Genomic DNA, 14,911 nt, shown 5'->3' on the forward strand with positions numbered 1-14,911 from the left:
ATATATTTGCTTTAAGGCCCAAATACTAATTGTCACTCATCTACTCTATTAAAAGGAAAGCAGTCTTGAAAAATCTACTTATACAAGGTTGTGTGGACTATTTCCTAAGAGTTAATAATTTTATGGTCCTACTAAAATTTTTCCTAACAATATATTTTCATAAATATCTCTGATTTTCTTTAGATTATATAAGTGTGCCACTCCTATATTTATGATAACTACTATATTACCTTCTATAAATCTCACCCCTTGATTATAAATTTTTCCATTTAGTTATTGATATCCCATTTACGATTTACTAACCAACATTTTTTTGATGCAATAATATATAAACTCGTGGATCCATAGACTAATATATTATGTATGTGACCATATATATATATATATTATAATATTTATTTTAATTCTTAAATTCATATCTATATAAAAGAATGGTATGATGCATATCACCATTAAATAAAACATGCTATTTGAATTAAAATAGTCTGGTAAGTAATACATGTATTTAAAAAAAATGAGTTAATGAAGTATGATAATAATTATCACAAAATCATATTTTACTATAGAACCGATCAAACTTAGTAGTATATTATATTATTTTCAGTTCATAAGAAAACGATATTAACACATAAGTACTGAACAAATTTGAAAAATGCATATGAAGTTAGTTAAAAAATTTCCTCGGGCCAACTTATTTAATTGAGTTTTTACTGTAATTCAGATACAACCACTTAAACTATATTATGGAAAATTAAATAATACAAATAATTTAGAAAATATTGCTCCATATTCTCTCTTTTTTTTATAAAAAAATAAGTTGACTTGATTTTTACTTATGAAGCACAATTACTAAAATCCAAAATAATGATTAGTATTTTTTTTTGTGGGCAACAAATAATGTTTAGTATAAAAGATGCTCAAATACAAGTCCACTTTTGTAATTCAATTTAAATAACAAAATAAATTTACAAATATAATTAGGTCCAGAATTAATATTTATATTATTTGAGTTTCAAGCTTGCAGGTTTCCGCGGGTTATTCAATCATATATTATATACTAAACACATTGAGATTGGTATAAACTCTTCATTAGGTTTGGAATACCTAAGTTAAACAAGATTTTTCTCTTTTGAAAAAGTATTAACCCCGTGCTTCAAAGCTTGATTCAAAAATTTGAATTGAGTTTTGAAAAAATATCATCCAATTTATATAGGATTTTATCGGGTCAACCAATATTGGATAGCGGATTAATGATAGTTTTTACGTTTTTACCGACTTATCAGATTTTTATATATAAGGTTTTAACAAAATTCAGACCAGATTTATATGAATCACCTGATTTACTTCTGAGACTGTAGGTTTGGCTGGAGTATGAAAACACTGCTAAAACTATTAAAAATTCTACAATATATATACTATTAGATTAGCCCAAAATCTGCCAAGTAAATTTTTTGTCTCATCAACTCAACAAATATAACTCTTACAAAATACACACAAAATGCAACAATGACGTTGTAACATAAGAATACTCATATAAAATCTCAAATAAACTATTTGATAAATTATATAATTTTAAACTAAAATTCTTTTACTTTTTCAATATAATAACACTTTATAGCTTAATAATATACTTCAAAACATCAAAATCAAAATAATAATTCATATAAAACAATATTCTTAATCGGAAAAAAATCCGCGCTTTTGAAGCGCGGATCAAAATCTAGTTTTATAGTTATTTCTACAAGTCTTCATGTATTTGTTTTAAAGGTCCCGTAAAAGCAACAAGTTTTTTTTTTTTACGGCAAACGGCTATTCTATTACTCAAACTTAAGGTGGCCTGGGGAGCCAGACCGGAATAGAACAACCAATAAAACATAACGATCTATGAAAAGAGCGTGCATTCTTAGCTAGCGAATCCGCAATCTCATTTTGCATCCTTTGGAAGTAGCTGATCTTGAAGTCCGAAAAACACAACCGAAGAGTTTGAATGATTTCCAGCTCTGTTGAGAAGTTGGGCCAATCTTGTGGCTGTTCTAGCATCGCAATCAGGTCCTTGCAGTCCGTCCCAAACCTCTGGTAGGACAAATGTTGTATCATGCTCTCCATTGCCCACTGTAGCGCTTCCAGTTCCGAGTGTAGCGCTGTCTCCCTCCTCTGCAAGTTCCTTGTTTCCATGTGTTGTATCTTCCCCATTGTATCCTTCCAAACCCATCCCAGTCCACTGAATTGAGCTGTAGAGGTCCATGAATCATCCACCATACAAAAATCACCCAAGCTTAAGGCTTGTGTTCCTTCAGTAGTCTGTACCTGTGGCGGAACCGGTTCAGTGTCTCTTGTGTTGTACCAAACTTGGCACTCACTCTCTGCATACCTGACTAGTTCCAGTGGATCTCTATCTATGCCTCTAAACAACTTGTCATTTCTAGCTTTCCATATGTACCAGATTATCCAAGGATAAGGATCTCTATCTTCTTCTGGCTCTAGAATACCATTCTTTCTCCAAAAGAGATAGTCCATATTAGCGTAAATACTTGGTACTGGGAAGATATCAGGGCTCGATGGCGTTGATGATAACTCCCATGCTTGTAAGGCCGGTGGACACTCAAAGATAGCATGAGTAACAGTCTCTTCTGGAGCTCCACATCTTGGACAATAATTGTCACATCGCATGTTGCGGCGTACCAGATTCCTTGTTACCGCTACCTGTCCTGAGATTAATTGCCATATAAGATGGCAAATCTTTTGTGGCGCTTTTACCTTCCAAACAAAGGCTTGGAGTTTGGTAATGCTGGGTTGTAGAACTTCTGCATCCTCCTCATCCCTCATCAAGTTTGTGGCAACCCAATACCCCGATTTAACAGTATACTGTCCATTCTTTGTATAGCTCCAGCAAAATATATCACGTCGATGGGTAGGACTTATAGCCAAACTCAGGATCAGCGGAATATCTTCTTGAGCTGTATATTGTTCCAGTAAACGAACATCCCATTCCTTTGTAGCTGGATTGATAAGACTGCTTACAGTCATCTTTGGGTTCACAGCTGGAGCCCGGGCCCGAGCCGATCTAGCTGGCGACGAAGGGATCCAAAGGTCCTCCCACACATTAGTTTCATACCCTGAATGTACCTTACTTCTGATGCCCAAAAGTAATAGCTTCCTCGCTGCAGTCATACTTGTCCATACATACGATGGGGTATTTGCTGTGCCCATTCGCAAAGGCGAACTGAGACAACAAGTTTAAAAATAATAAAAACATATAACCAACATAATAAGAATAAAAAAAACTATTACTTAATACACACAACTTACACAACTAAACTGGAGAAAAAAATATCCAGAAACGAAAGGTATTCTCAACAACCTTAATATAATTTATGTAATCTCAACAGTATAAGTAACAAATTAAAAAGACAAACAAACAATAAGTTTCAGTGATACAGCAAACAACACCACAAACTGTATCAATCACATTACTAACACAGTTTAGTCCTTCATGAATAGAGAACAGTGCATACACTATTCATCATCACAACTCTAATAACTCTATAACAATAAAAAAAACTTGAAAAACAATGATCAATCCAAAACGCAAAATTCACAGCTACAATAACCCTAACAAATATTGAGATGAAACGAGACTTGAGTATAAAAAAAACTTCCAGATGTATTGTAACCAAAATGCAGACTCACCAAGGATAAAATAATCAAGACTTGAGTTGGGCACAAGCTCGTAGACAAGTATCTCTTCATCTCCTTCATTACAGAACCCAAGAAGCTTAACCAAGTTCTTATGTTGGAGTCTTGTCAAGAGCAGTAAAAACCTCATTGTTAAACTTTGTATCTCCTTGTCCTGAACTACTTACTAATCTCTTCACCGCTATCTCTTGCCCGTTTGATAAAATCCCCTGAAACCGGTCATCTCGTAATAAAATTATTGACCCATATCAAGAGTTTCACAAGACTATTTAATTTCTGAATGTCTTTACCTTGTAGACAGTTCCAAATCCACCTTGACCAAGCTTATTTTCTGGTGAAAATTCATTGGTTGCACTTGCAGTGAGTATCATGGCAAGGTCACAGCAGCATTCTGATTCTGAAACATACCAACAAAAAATATTATACCTTTATTCTACAAATACTAAGCTTCATTGAAACAATAAACAAATAACTAACCGTTTATGTTTTTGTTATAGGACTTTCTCCTCTGATCAAAGATGATGAAAAGAGAAATAAACACAAATATATTAATAACTGTTGGAACAACAATTAGAGCGATAGTTCCATTCCAATTTTTTTTTCCTGCAAAAAAAAACATTGCATCCAACAAATGAAGATTATGTGACTAACAAGTTAGCCTAACATTTAATTTACCTTTCTCGTCATATCCAGTATTTTCTCGAGGAGGAGTCTAACCACGACTAACCATAGAAACTCTTGTCATATTCTGAGAAGATCCACGAATAGAATAAAGATCCCATCGGAAAAAAACAGCCCGGAAGCCGACCCGCACCGCCCTGGCTTCCCCAGTTATTCTTTTGAAAGTTCAACACACATCTGTTGCAGTCACTAGATAAAATGTCAGGAGTGCATTGCATCATCATGTAAACATCTTTAAATTCTGTGAACTCTTCTCTTACGGCGCTGCAGAACTGAGCACAACTGATGAGTTTTCAGGAGCTGAAGTAGCAGACTGCATTGTTAGGTTAACCAGAGCTTCCCATTCTCGTCGAAAAAGCAAAAGGCTCTTTGGTTCCTCTATGTTTAAAGGATTATCTGACAAAGTAGGCGGGAAAAGCTCGAGTTTAGCAGAGACAGAATGATTAGCATACCGTACAAGGCCAGAAGCATTGTCATTGTCGCTTGCTCCACGCAGTTCGCACAACCTTGCTTCTTGTAGCCTTGTCCAAAAAGGGCAAGACCGTAAACTTTGTTGGGGCCTTCTCCGGTTGAAGTGTTGTAGAAGCCGTCGTTAGCGGTGACTTTACTTGCAAGAGAAGAGAAAAGAGAGTTTAGGTTTTCGCTGTAAGTGCTGATAACGGCGAATAAGCTGCCTTCACAACCTGCTTCAACGTCTATAAAAGTTAGAAGGAGAAGAAGGCAAGAGAAGAGAATAACATTAGGGAATTTTCTCATTCTGGTTGTAAATTTTCTTCTTTAATTTCTTATTGTCATTGCCAAAAATATGACATGTACCATTTTTTTTTTTGTTTACACTAACTATTTTTACCTTCATTTTTAAAGAGGAAAAAAACATTTATCTAAACTTAAAGATTTAAAGTTAAGGGATAAGGTAGAGTTTTTAGAATGTGAAATTTAAGATTCTAATAAATATATAAATAAATAATTAAAAAAATATAATAAAGTTTTAAATAATAGTTTCAAAAATAATTTTTGATTTCAAAATTTTTTTTTTTGAAAAATACTAAACCTTATAACCTCAACCTCATCCCCTTTATACTAAACCTTAAAAATCATCACTAAACTTTAGATCTAAATGTTAAAATATTTTTGATTTAGTGTATATATATTTGAAAAATGAAAACCAACTTAGAGTATTTTAAACAATTTTTCATATATATATCAAATAGTTGATCTCTGATCCAAAATCGTTTGAAACATAAATCGTAAGCTGGATTTGGAGTTAGTTAATGAGAACACATAGGATTTGATAGTGTAAGGTTAGTTTGTTGTCTTTTCGAAGAGATATGATAAAATTAGAACGATACTGAAAAGATTAGCATGATCCCATGCACAAAAATAACATGCATAATTAAGAAATGGTCAAATTCGATTTGGTCGCAATAAAATATTAAGAAAGTTCAAAAATGTAAGCTAGTTAATTATAGTATTTTTCTCACCAAAAAGATATATTGTACTTTTTTCCTTGAGCAAAATGCGATATTCAAGATTTACATTTTTTTCCATAGTGGATATATTATTTTTGATTGTCATTAAAAATAAAATAAAATCTTTGATTGCCATTTTTTGTCTGTCTTTTTACATATACTACTAGGTGACCGGCCCGCACCCTGTGCAGACATAAGAACATGATCGGTCTGCACCCTGTGTTCTCTCTCGGTCCGTACCTCACGACAGGGAACACAGTAACGTCAGTATGAAGAGACAGATATTGTGTGTATGTATAATTGCAACGTCACAAAATATTTTGTGTGTTTACGAAGATACTTTCATTCAAAAAATAGAATAAATAGTGTATAGTTTTAGAAGTAACATATTTTATATTATCATTAATTAGAATTGTATTGTATATGTTTCGTAATTCTTTATTTTAGGTGAATAATATTATTTTTCCATAAATAATAAACAAACATTTATGTAGACATATGAAAAGAAAATATAATAAAAATCAAAATATTATCCATAAATAATATAAATTATGAAGTACATTTTTCGATAAAGAAAGCAAATTCAATTAGAAACTTTCAAAAAATTAAATAAATTTTGTAAGCAATTTGACGGGTTAACATTATTTGATAGATTTATAAATTTCTAAATTTTATTGAACATGAAATAATATTAAATTGACATACTGTCATCGGTCTCCTAACTCATCACAACCCATCTAGCAAATACAAAAAGTAAATAATTGCAACAGTTTATTCATTTTAAAATTTGTATTTGAAAAAAAAGTAGATTAAAATTACGTACCGTGACTACGAAATATTCTGAAAAACTAGTTTGTAGACAACATTCAATATTTTTGTCTGCGGCTTCCCTTCTTTACCAGTTATTAGGATTTTTAATCCAGATCTCGACTTAACTCTTGAAAGTGAAACTTTGCCTTGAATTTTGTAAGCATTTTATAAATTATTTTAAAATTATGATAAATTTATTCTTTAAACAACGATAAATAATTTAAAAATAATATTAATAAACATTTTTGGATTTTGTAATACTTAAAATAGTTATTATATAATTATATTCGAACATAATTCATCAAGTAGAGTATAAAACTATTATAATTATCTTATATAAAATTTCGTTCATTGTATTTTATAGTTTATAAATATTAAAAGTAATAAATAAAACATTATTAATCTTTCTATAATACTTCCAAGGTAAAGTGGGTGGTAGAGTCGATGAAAGTGGGTGGCAGAGTCAATTCATCAAGTAGCATATAATACTTCCAAGGCAAAGTGGGTGGCAGAGTCGATGAAAGATGAGGAGCCTTTGCGTCTAAACACATTTTTCTTAGCACACAAGCAGCATCGTCGTAATACCTTAATAGTATGAGAGGAGAGATTTGTGAATAATACTTTAAAGAATGAAAAGAGAATGTTTGTATTTTAAGACCTTGGGTGTCTCATATATATATACAGTCGATTTATTTCTCATACTAATGACGCATAATATTTTGAACAATAAATAATGAAATCGTTTTAAGAAAGATATTAAATGTGTATTGTCAAAAAATGATTTGCATATGATATGATTTTAACTTGTGCAAGTAATCCATATTAGAAAGGTAAATTATTAAAAACAAACAACCTAATTAGAAACATTAAAATATTTTGTAAGCAATGTAATAAATATGATATCAACATGCGCAAGTTTACCGTTTGAATAATAAGGAATTTTTTTAATATTTGTCTTAATTCTAAATATTGACCAAGGGTAAACTAAATCGATAATATTTAATGATTTCAACTTGCGCAGGTAATCCATATTGTGAATAAGTGATTTGCATATTTAATGATTTCAACTTGCGCAAGTAATCTATATTAGAAAGGTAAGTTATTAAAAACAAATTTTGTCAATAAGTTATTTGCATATTTAATGATTCAACTTGCGCAAGTAATTCATATTAGAAAGGTGGGCACTTTACCCGATATCCGAAGTGGCACTCGAACCCGATCCGAAAATGCATGTCAAGTTTTTTATTTAAAAAATTAACAAAAAATTACATCCAATTTTTTTAAAAAAATAACTAAATTAATGCCATTTTAGTTTTAAATTTTTATGTCTAAATCTATTAACCATTCAATCTATTAAAAATAAAAAATTAGTTAACTTAAAGTTATATTTTTAAATATAAGAAACTTGAGAAATGAAAATTTTAATTTTTTTTTCAAAATCTAAATATCCGAACCCGATCTGAAATAACCGAACGGGTTCTACACCTCAATACCGAAATACTCAAAAATCCAAAATACCCGATCCGAACCCGAACGCCCACCCCTACTAATTAGAAACGTTATAATATTTTCTAAGCAAATGTAATTAATATGATATCAACATGCGCTAGTTTACTGTTTGAATAATAAGAAAAGTTTTTAGTATTTGTCTTAGTTCTAAATCTTGCCCAATGCTAAACTAAATCAATAATTATTATCCCCTAGCTATATATGAGCTTAACGAAATCGACAATAGTTTTGGGCTTGTCTACATAAGCGATTGATTAAAATAAATGAAATAGTTATTAGGATTTTTAATCCAGATCTCGACTTAACTCTTGAAAGTGCAACTTTGCCTTGCATTTTGTAAGCATTTTATAAATTATTTTAAAATTATGATAAATTTATTCTTTAAACAACGATAAATAATTTTAAAATAATATTAATAAACATTTTTGGATTTTGTAATATTTAAAATAGTTATTATATAATTATATTCGAACACAGTTCATCAAGTAGAGGATAAAACTATTATAATTATCTTATAAAAAATTTCGTTCATTTTATTTTATAGGTTATAAATATTAAAAGTAATAAATAAAACATTATTAGTCTTTCAATAATTTCGAGAATAGTTTCCATAAATTGTTATTTGTAATATTCGTTAGATTATATGGCAAGTGATGTTAAACGTCAATAAGTTAAACAATTCTTCCATATTTGGAAAACATATATATATATATATAACAATGATAAATTAAATGGTAGAGTATGTAAATACATGTTTTCTACCAGCGTGAGTTAGAACACCGCCGTATTTAAGAATCATAAGAGCCTCTACAGGTCTTTATTCTTCGCCTTCACCATCCCACTTCAGCGGCTTCAGTTGAACCTTCCTGTATATCTCTGAGAAATTTTCTCTCTACGCCATTCCAAAAGGTTCTCTGCTGTGAGAAAATGACCTCATGAATTAAATAAAAAATGCATAATGCTAGCTTACTTATAAGATAGTATTACTAAATGATACTATGTAATACGTTCCCGGACAATATTCAACAAAGAGAGAGAAAGTACTAAAGAACCTCTTCAAGAACTGATTTAACTTGGCGAAGCTTCTCAGCATGTTCAATCAAGGTTTTCTGGATCACTATCACTCTCACGACCTGGTCTACATATAAAAAAAGGAAGACCATATTGTCGTTACCAGTATTCAACACATGGAAAAGATAGACCAGACATGCTTTTTGGAGACAAGACACAAAGAGTTGAGTTCAGGGTTCTAAAGATGAGGAGCCTTTGCGTCTAAACACATTTTTCTTAGCAACAAGCAGCATTGTCGTAATACCTTAATAGTATGAGAGGAGAGATTTGTGAATAATACTTTAAAGAATGAAAAGAGAATGTTTGTATTTTAAGACCTTGGGTGTCTCCTATATATATACAGTCGATTTATTCTCATATTAATGATTTTAATATTTTGCACAATAAATAATAAAATCGTTTAAAGAAAGATATTAAATGTGTATTGTCAAAAAATGATTTGCATATGATATGATTTTAACTTACGCAAGTAATCCATATTAGAAATGTAAGTTATTAAAAACAAACAACCTAATTAGAAACATTAAAATATTTTGTAAGCAATATAATAAATATGATATCAACATGCGCAAGTTTACCGTTTGAATAATAAGGAAAGTTTTTAATATTTGTCTTAATTCTAAATTTTGCCCAAGGGTAAACTAAATCGATAAAATTTAATGATTTTAACTTGCGCAAGTAATCCATATTGTGAATAAATGATTTGCATATTTAATGATTTCAACTTGCGCAAGTAATCTATATTAGAAAAGTAAATTATTAAAAAAAAATTTGTCAATAAGTTATTTGCATATTTAATGATTTCAACTTGCGCAAGTAATCCATATTAGAAAGGTAAGTTATTAAAAACAAACAACCTAATTAGTAGGGGTGGGCACTTTACCCGATATCTGAATTGGCACCCGAACCCGAACTGAAATCCGAACCGAAGTAGCAAAATACCCGAACGGGTATTGAATAAGGGGAGATTGGATACCCGAACCCGAACGGATAATACCCGAACCCGAATGGATATCCGAAGATAACCGAACATATGTATAATTAACCTTATATTTTTAGTTTACATCTCTCATTTTATATAAAATATTTATATTGATACTACACTTACTTTAAGTTCATATGATATACATACAATTACGAAAAAAATGATTTGCTACTCACTTAAAATGCATGTCAAGTTTTTTATTTAAAAAATTAACAAAAAGTTACATCCAAAATTTAAAAAAATTAACTAAATTAATGTCTTTTTAGTTTTAAAATGTTATGTCCAAATCTATTAACTATTCAATCTATTAAAAATAAAAAATTAGTTAACTGAACGTTATATTTTTAAATATAACAAACTTGAGAAATGAAAATTTTAATTTTTTTTTTCAAAATCTAAATATCCAAACCAGATCCGAAATAACCGAATCCGAACCCGGTCCGAAGTATAGAAATACCCGAACGGGTTCTATACCTCTATACTGAAATACTTGAAAATCCGAAATACCCGATCCGAACCCGAACCGGTACCCAAGGCTAAACTAAATTGATAATTATTATCCCCTAGCTATATATGGGCTTAACGAAATCGACAATAGTTTTGGGCTTGTCTACATAAGCGATTGATTAAAATAAATGAAAAAGAAAAATTCAAAAAAATCAGCCAATAGAATTATAACGTTTTTCCTGAGAAGCTCTATATGAGTGCCACCTCAGCAAAAATCACTAAAGTGACTTCTCTTTTAATGTATAGGAGGATTCTCTAGTGACATATCCATTACTTCGGAAATAATTAAATATTACTATTTATTATTCTGAGATCGTGATTAAGAAACTAGATCCATTTTTATTTATTTATGGGCTTGTTTGTGGGATAATATAAAAAAAAATTTGTTTTGTAGAAAGAAGAGACGAGAGTAGAGAGGGTGTGAATTTTATTAGACAACAAGATATGAGCCCGTTGCGTTGCAACGAATTTTTGTTTGATGTTTTATTTTAATAAAAATTAAAACATAAAATGATAAATCATTTTATTATAGTATTATGATTGTTTTTGCATATGTTGTTTGAGATTTATTTTATAACTAAAAAGTTTTCACATATAAGTTCAAATTAATATTTTATTTTATAATCATGGTGTATAGATGAGTTGTTATAAATTTTATACTAAAGATTAGAGAAAATACTATAAATAAACATTTAAACTATACACAATCTGAAAATAAAAAATAAAAAGTAAAAGGAAACGAAAATTAAATACACCAATCGAATCAATGACAACATTATACTTGTTCTTATGTACTAATTTAATATTTTATTATATAAGTCTATAAATATTTATTTTGCTAGGATTTTTTAAAAAAGGAAAACATTCTATTTTATAAATCTCCTTTTCATTTACAATTAAAAAAACACTCTTTTACAATTTTGTTTAAGATTTTAGAAAATATAAATTATTGTCATATAACCTATTACAAATATCTTCTTTTTAGAATTTCACAAAAAAATATATTGCTATCAAATAATTATTTTTTGTTATTAATAAATATTTTTTAAATAGATAATTTTTACAATTCATACCAATACTAATTATACACTTCTTTTGTTAATTAAATAATTTTAAGTATCATGTTCATCATCAAACACTCTCTTAAAAATAATATCAAATAAAGTTTTACAGTTCTTTTTTGGTTAGGATTTAAAAATATTATACAAATTTCTTTTGTTTTAGATTTTGTTTTATAAAAAAAAGAAAACAACTACCAAATATTCTTTTACAGTTTTGTAGGATTTTAGAAAAGGAAATTAATATTACATAATTTTCACTATTATATTTGGTCTAGGATTTAAAAAATATAATTTCTATCAAATAACTATTTCCAATTAATATTAACTATTTTTAAAAGTTGCAATTTTCAAAAAAAAAAAATTCAATACCGTTAATCTTTTTACAATTTTTCTTCTAAATTGAATAATTGTTACTATCATGTGTATCATTAAATTTCTGAAGTAAAAATTATTATTAAATAGAATTTTACAATTCTCTCTAGTCACGATTTAAAAAAAAAATTCTTAATTAATTAAGATTATAAAATAATTTTCTTTTAGAAATTTTTTTATTTAAGATTTTAAGAAAAGAGTAAATTATTTTCACATAATAGAAGATTTATTGACACATTCACAATCTAACTTTTTAACTGATACGTATCACAATTATATCAGGTAAAATATTTAAAGTTAAATTGGTTTATATTTTTTAACATAAAATTATTAAAAATTAAAGTTAGTTAATTATAAGAAAAATAAGATAACTTTTATGTTTTTATTTTATTTAGATTTTAAAAAGGAAATTAATTATTTTATTTCTTATAGATTTTTATACAACGATTTTATTTTTAATAGAAAATTTTTGTTTAATTATTTATACATTTTGTCTTATACATTACAAAGACATATTTATCATATGCATGTATACTCGTATTCGTATACGACAATAACATCAAAATTAAAAGTTATGCTAGTATCATACAATGTAATAAAGATAATAGAAAAGTGAGTTGTATCAAGAAATTAAACGAAAATACTCATGTAATACTTTTCATGTAAATACTATTGTGTTTTGTAAAAGTAATATGTGCAAGCTTAAACCTAAATATAGATGTGAAATATTTGTAGCTATTATTTGTCATAACTTTTTAACATACAATTATCTATTAAAAAGGAAAGTTATTTACTTATAAGAAAATAATAAGAGTACTTTTACAATTTTCTTTTAATAATACTTTTGAAAAAGTAATATTAATTATTTTAAAGTTAGTTTTTCTTCATGTTAATAATTTATTGTAGGATTTTACAACTCGTTTTTGTTTGATATTTTTTTTAAGTTAATGTTTATCTTTTATAATTATCTATCTTTAGTATATTTTAAAACAAACAGTACAATGAAAAATAATAATAGTAATAATAATAATAATAAGAATAAGAATAAGAATCTTTAATAATTTTTAAGAAAAATAATTTTTATAATTTTATTTTATATATTTTTGATTGTGATATAGTTTAACATATACATTTTTAAATATATAACTACCATGTGTCACAATCTTGTTAATTAGCAATTTTGAAGAACCAAGCTCAATATAATCTTTTATAATTATATTTTCATTAAAATTTTATTAAATAAAAATTATATTAAGTAAATTGTTTTCAAATATATTTTTTAGGATTTTGAAAAAGAAAAATTTCTGAAACAATGACTACTAAATATTTTTAAAAATCGTTTTTACTATTAAATAATTTTTAAAAGTAGTTTTTTTCAAAATCGTTTTTATTATTTTGTGATATATATTTTTAGTATTTTATATATTTAAACACATGTCACAATATTATAAGGAAAGTTGTTATCAAATAGTCTTTTGCAATTATCTTTTGATTAGGATTGTAAAAAAGAAAAATTATTATTAAATAATATTTTAATTTCTTTTTAATATAATTTGTTTCTGTTAATATCATAATATTTTTTTAAGTATGAGATAGATTAACACATGTCACATTCTTAAAATATATAATTGCCATGTGTCGCGATCATGTTAATTAAAATTTTTGAAGAACCAAACTCATAGAAAAGGAAAATTCTATTAAATAAATGGTTTTCAATTTTTTTTTACGATTTTGTAAAAATAAATTTCTAAAATAATTTCTACTAAATATTAAAAAAACATTTACTATTAAATAATTTTTAAAAGTAGTTTTTATCAAATTCGTTTTTATTATCTTATTATATATATGTTTAATCATTATATATTTAAACGCATACAACAATATTATAAGGAAAATTATTATCAAATAGTTTTTTGCAATTATATTTTGATTAGGATTTTAAAAATGGGAAAATTACTATTAAATAATATTTTAATTACTTTTAATAAAATTTGCTTTTGTTAATATCTTAGTATATATATTTTTAATTATGAGATATATTAACACCTGTCACAATCATAAAATATATAATTATCATGTGTCGTGATCGTGTTAATTAGCAACTTTGAAAAACCAATCTTTATATAATAAGATAATGATTAATGATTAATGATTAAGGGCAAATTCCTCTTTATCTTTTTTTTTTGGATCAAATTCCCCTTTATCTCAGTATATATTTTTTGCTTAGACCATCTAACATCTTTTTGTTGCTATTATATACATTTAGTTATTTACCTTTCCTTTTTTGGTAGCCTCATAGACTTTCTGTTTGAGACTCTTTTAATCAGATTTGCTACCTCTAGGCTCTAGTAGTCTTTTTTGATTTGAGTACTCATTATCAATTTATCATGTGTGATGCTCGAAGACCGGAGACTAAAGACGTAAATATAGTAATTTTCCACGTTGAAGTTTCGAGCAGACAAAAATTTCCACGAGTCGTCGTTTACGTCATGATATGGGAAAGTCCATATCTTTGTCGTTATGTCACCGTAAAAGTCGGGGTTTCTAAAAGTTTTTTGGGAAAACTGTTTTTTAGAGCAAAAAAATGTTAACTATGTCCCTTTAGACTAATCTATATTTTGTGTCATATTTTTCTATAACACCTTTTAATATTTTTAAAAATAAATTTAATAAATAGTTTTACAAATAAAAAAATTGAGAAAATAATAACTTTTGATAAAATACCTATATGAACTTAGTGATATTTTTTC

The 14,911-nt window shown here is 27.7% G+C and overlaps 2 protein-coding genes and 1 non-coding gene across 3 annotated transcripts; 1 reads left to right on the forward strand and 2 right to left on the reverse strand.

Annotated features, from left to right (window-relative positions):
• Positions 1-1,827: 1,827 nt before the first annotated feature.
• Positions 1,828-3,171, reverse strand: LOC117127716. Its single transcript, XM_033278352.1, has one exon. It carries the CDS (start codon positions 3,169-3,171, stop codon positions 1,828-1,830), a length of 1,344 nt encoding a protein of 447 aa, XP_033134243.1.
• Positions 3,172-3,788: 617 nt separating this feature from the next.
• Positions 3,789-5,133, reverse strand: LOC108869657 (putative cysteine-rich receptor-like protein kinase 39). The gene is made up of 3 exons (XM_018654368.1): positions 4,830-5,133; positions 3,987-4,093; positions 3,789-3,905 (listed from the first exon to the last, which is right to left on the reverse strand). Exons 1-3 carry the CDS (start codon positions 5,131-5,133, stop codon positions 3,789-3,791), a joined length of 528 nt encoding a protein of 175 aa, XP_018509884.1.
• A 556-nt stretch (positions 5,134-5,689) lies between these two features.
• Positions 5,690-5,792, forward strand: LOC117128811. The gene has a single exon (XR_004452202.1). It is a non-coding gene; the product is annotated as a U6 spliceosomal RNA (small nuclear RNA).
• Positions 5,793-14,911: the final 9,119 nt, after the last annotated feature.

The sequence above is a fragment of the Brassica rapa genome, chromosome A09 (assembly GCF_000309985.2).
Source record: "Brassica rapa cultivar Chiifu-401-42 chromosome A09, CAAS_Brap_v3.01, whole genome shotgun sequence".
Lineage (NCBI taxonomy): Eukaryota > Viridiplantae > Streptophyta > Magnoliopsida > Brassicales > Brassicaceae > Brassica > Brassica rapa.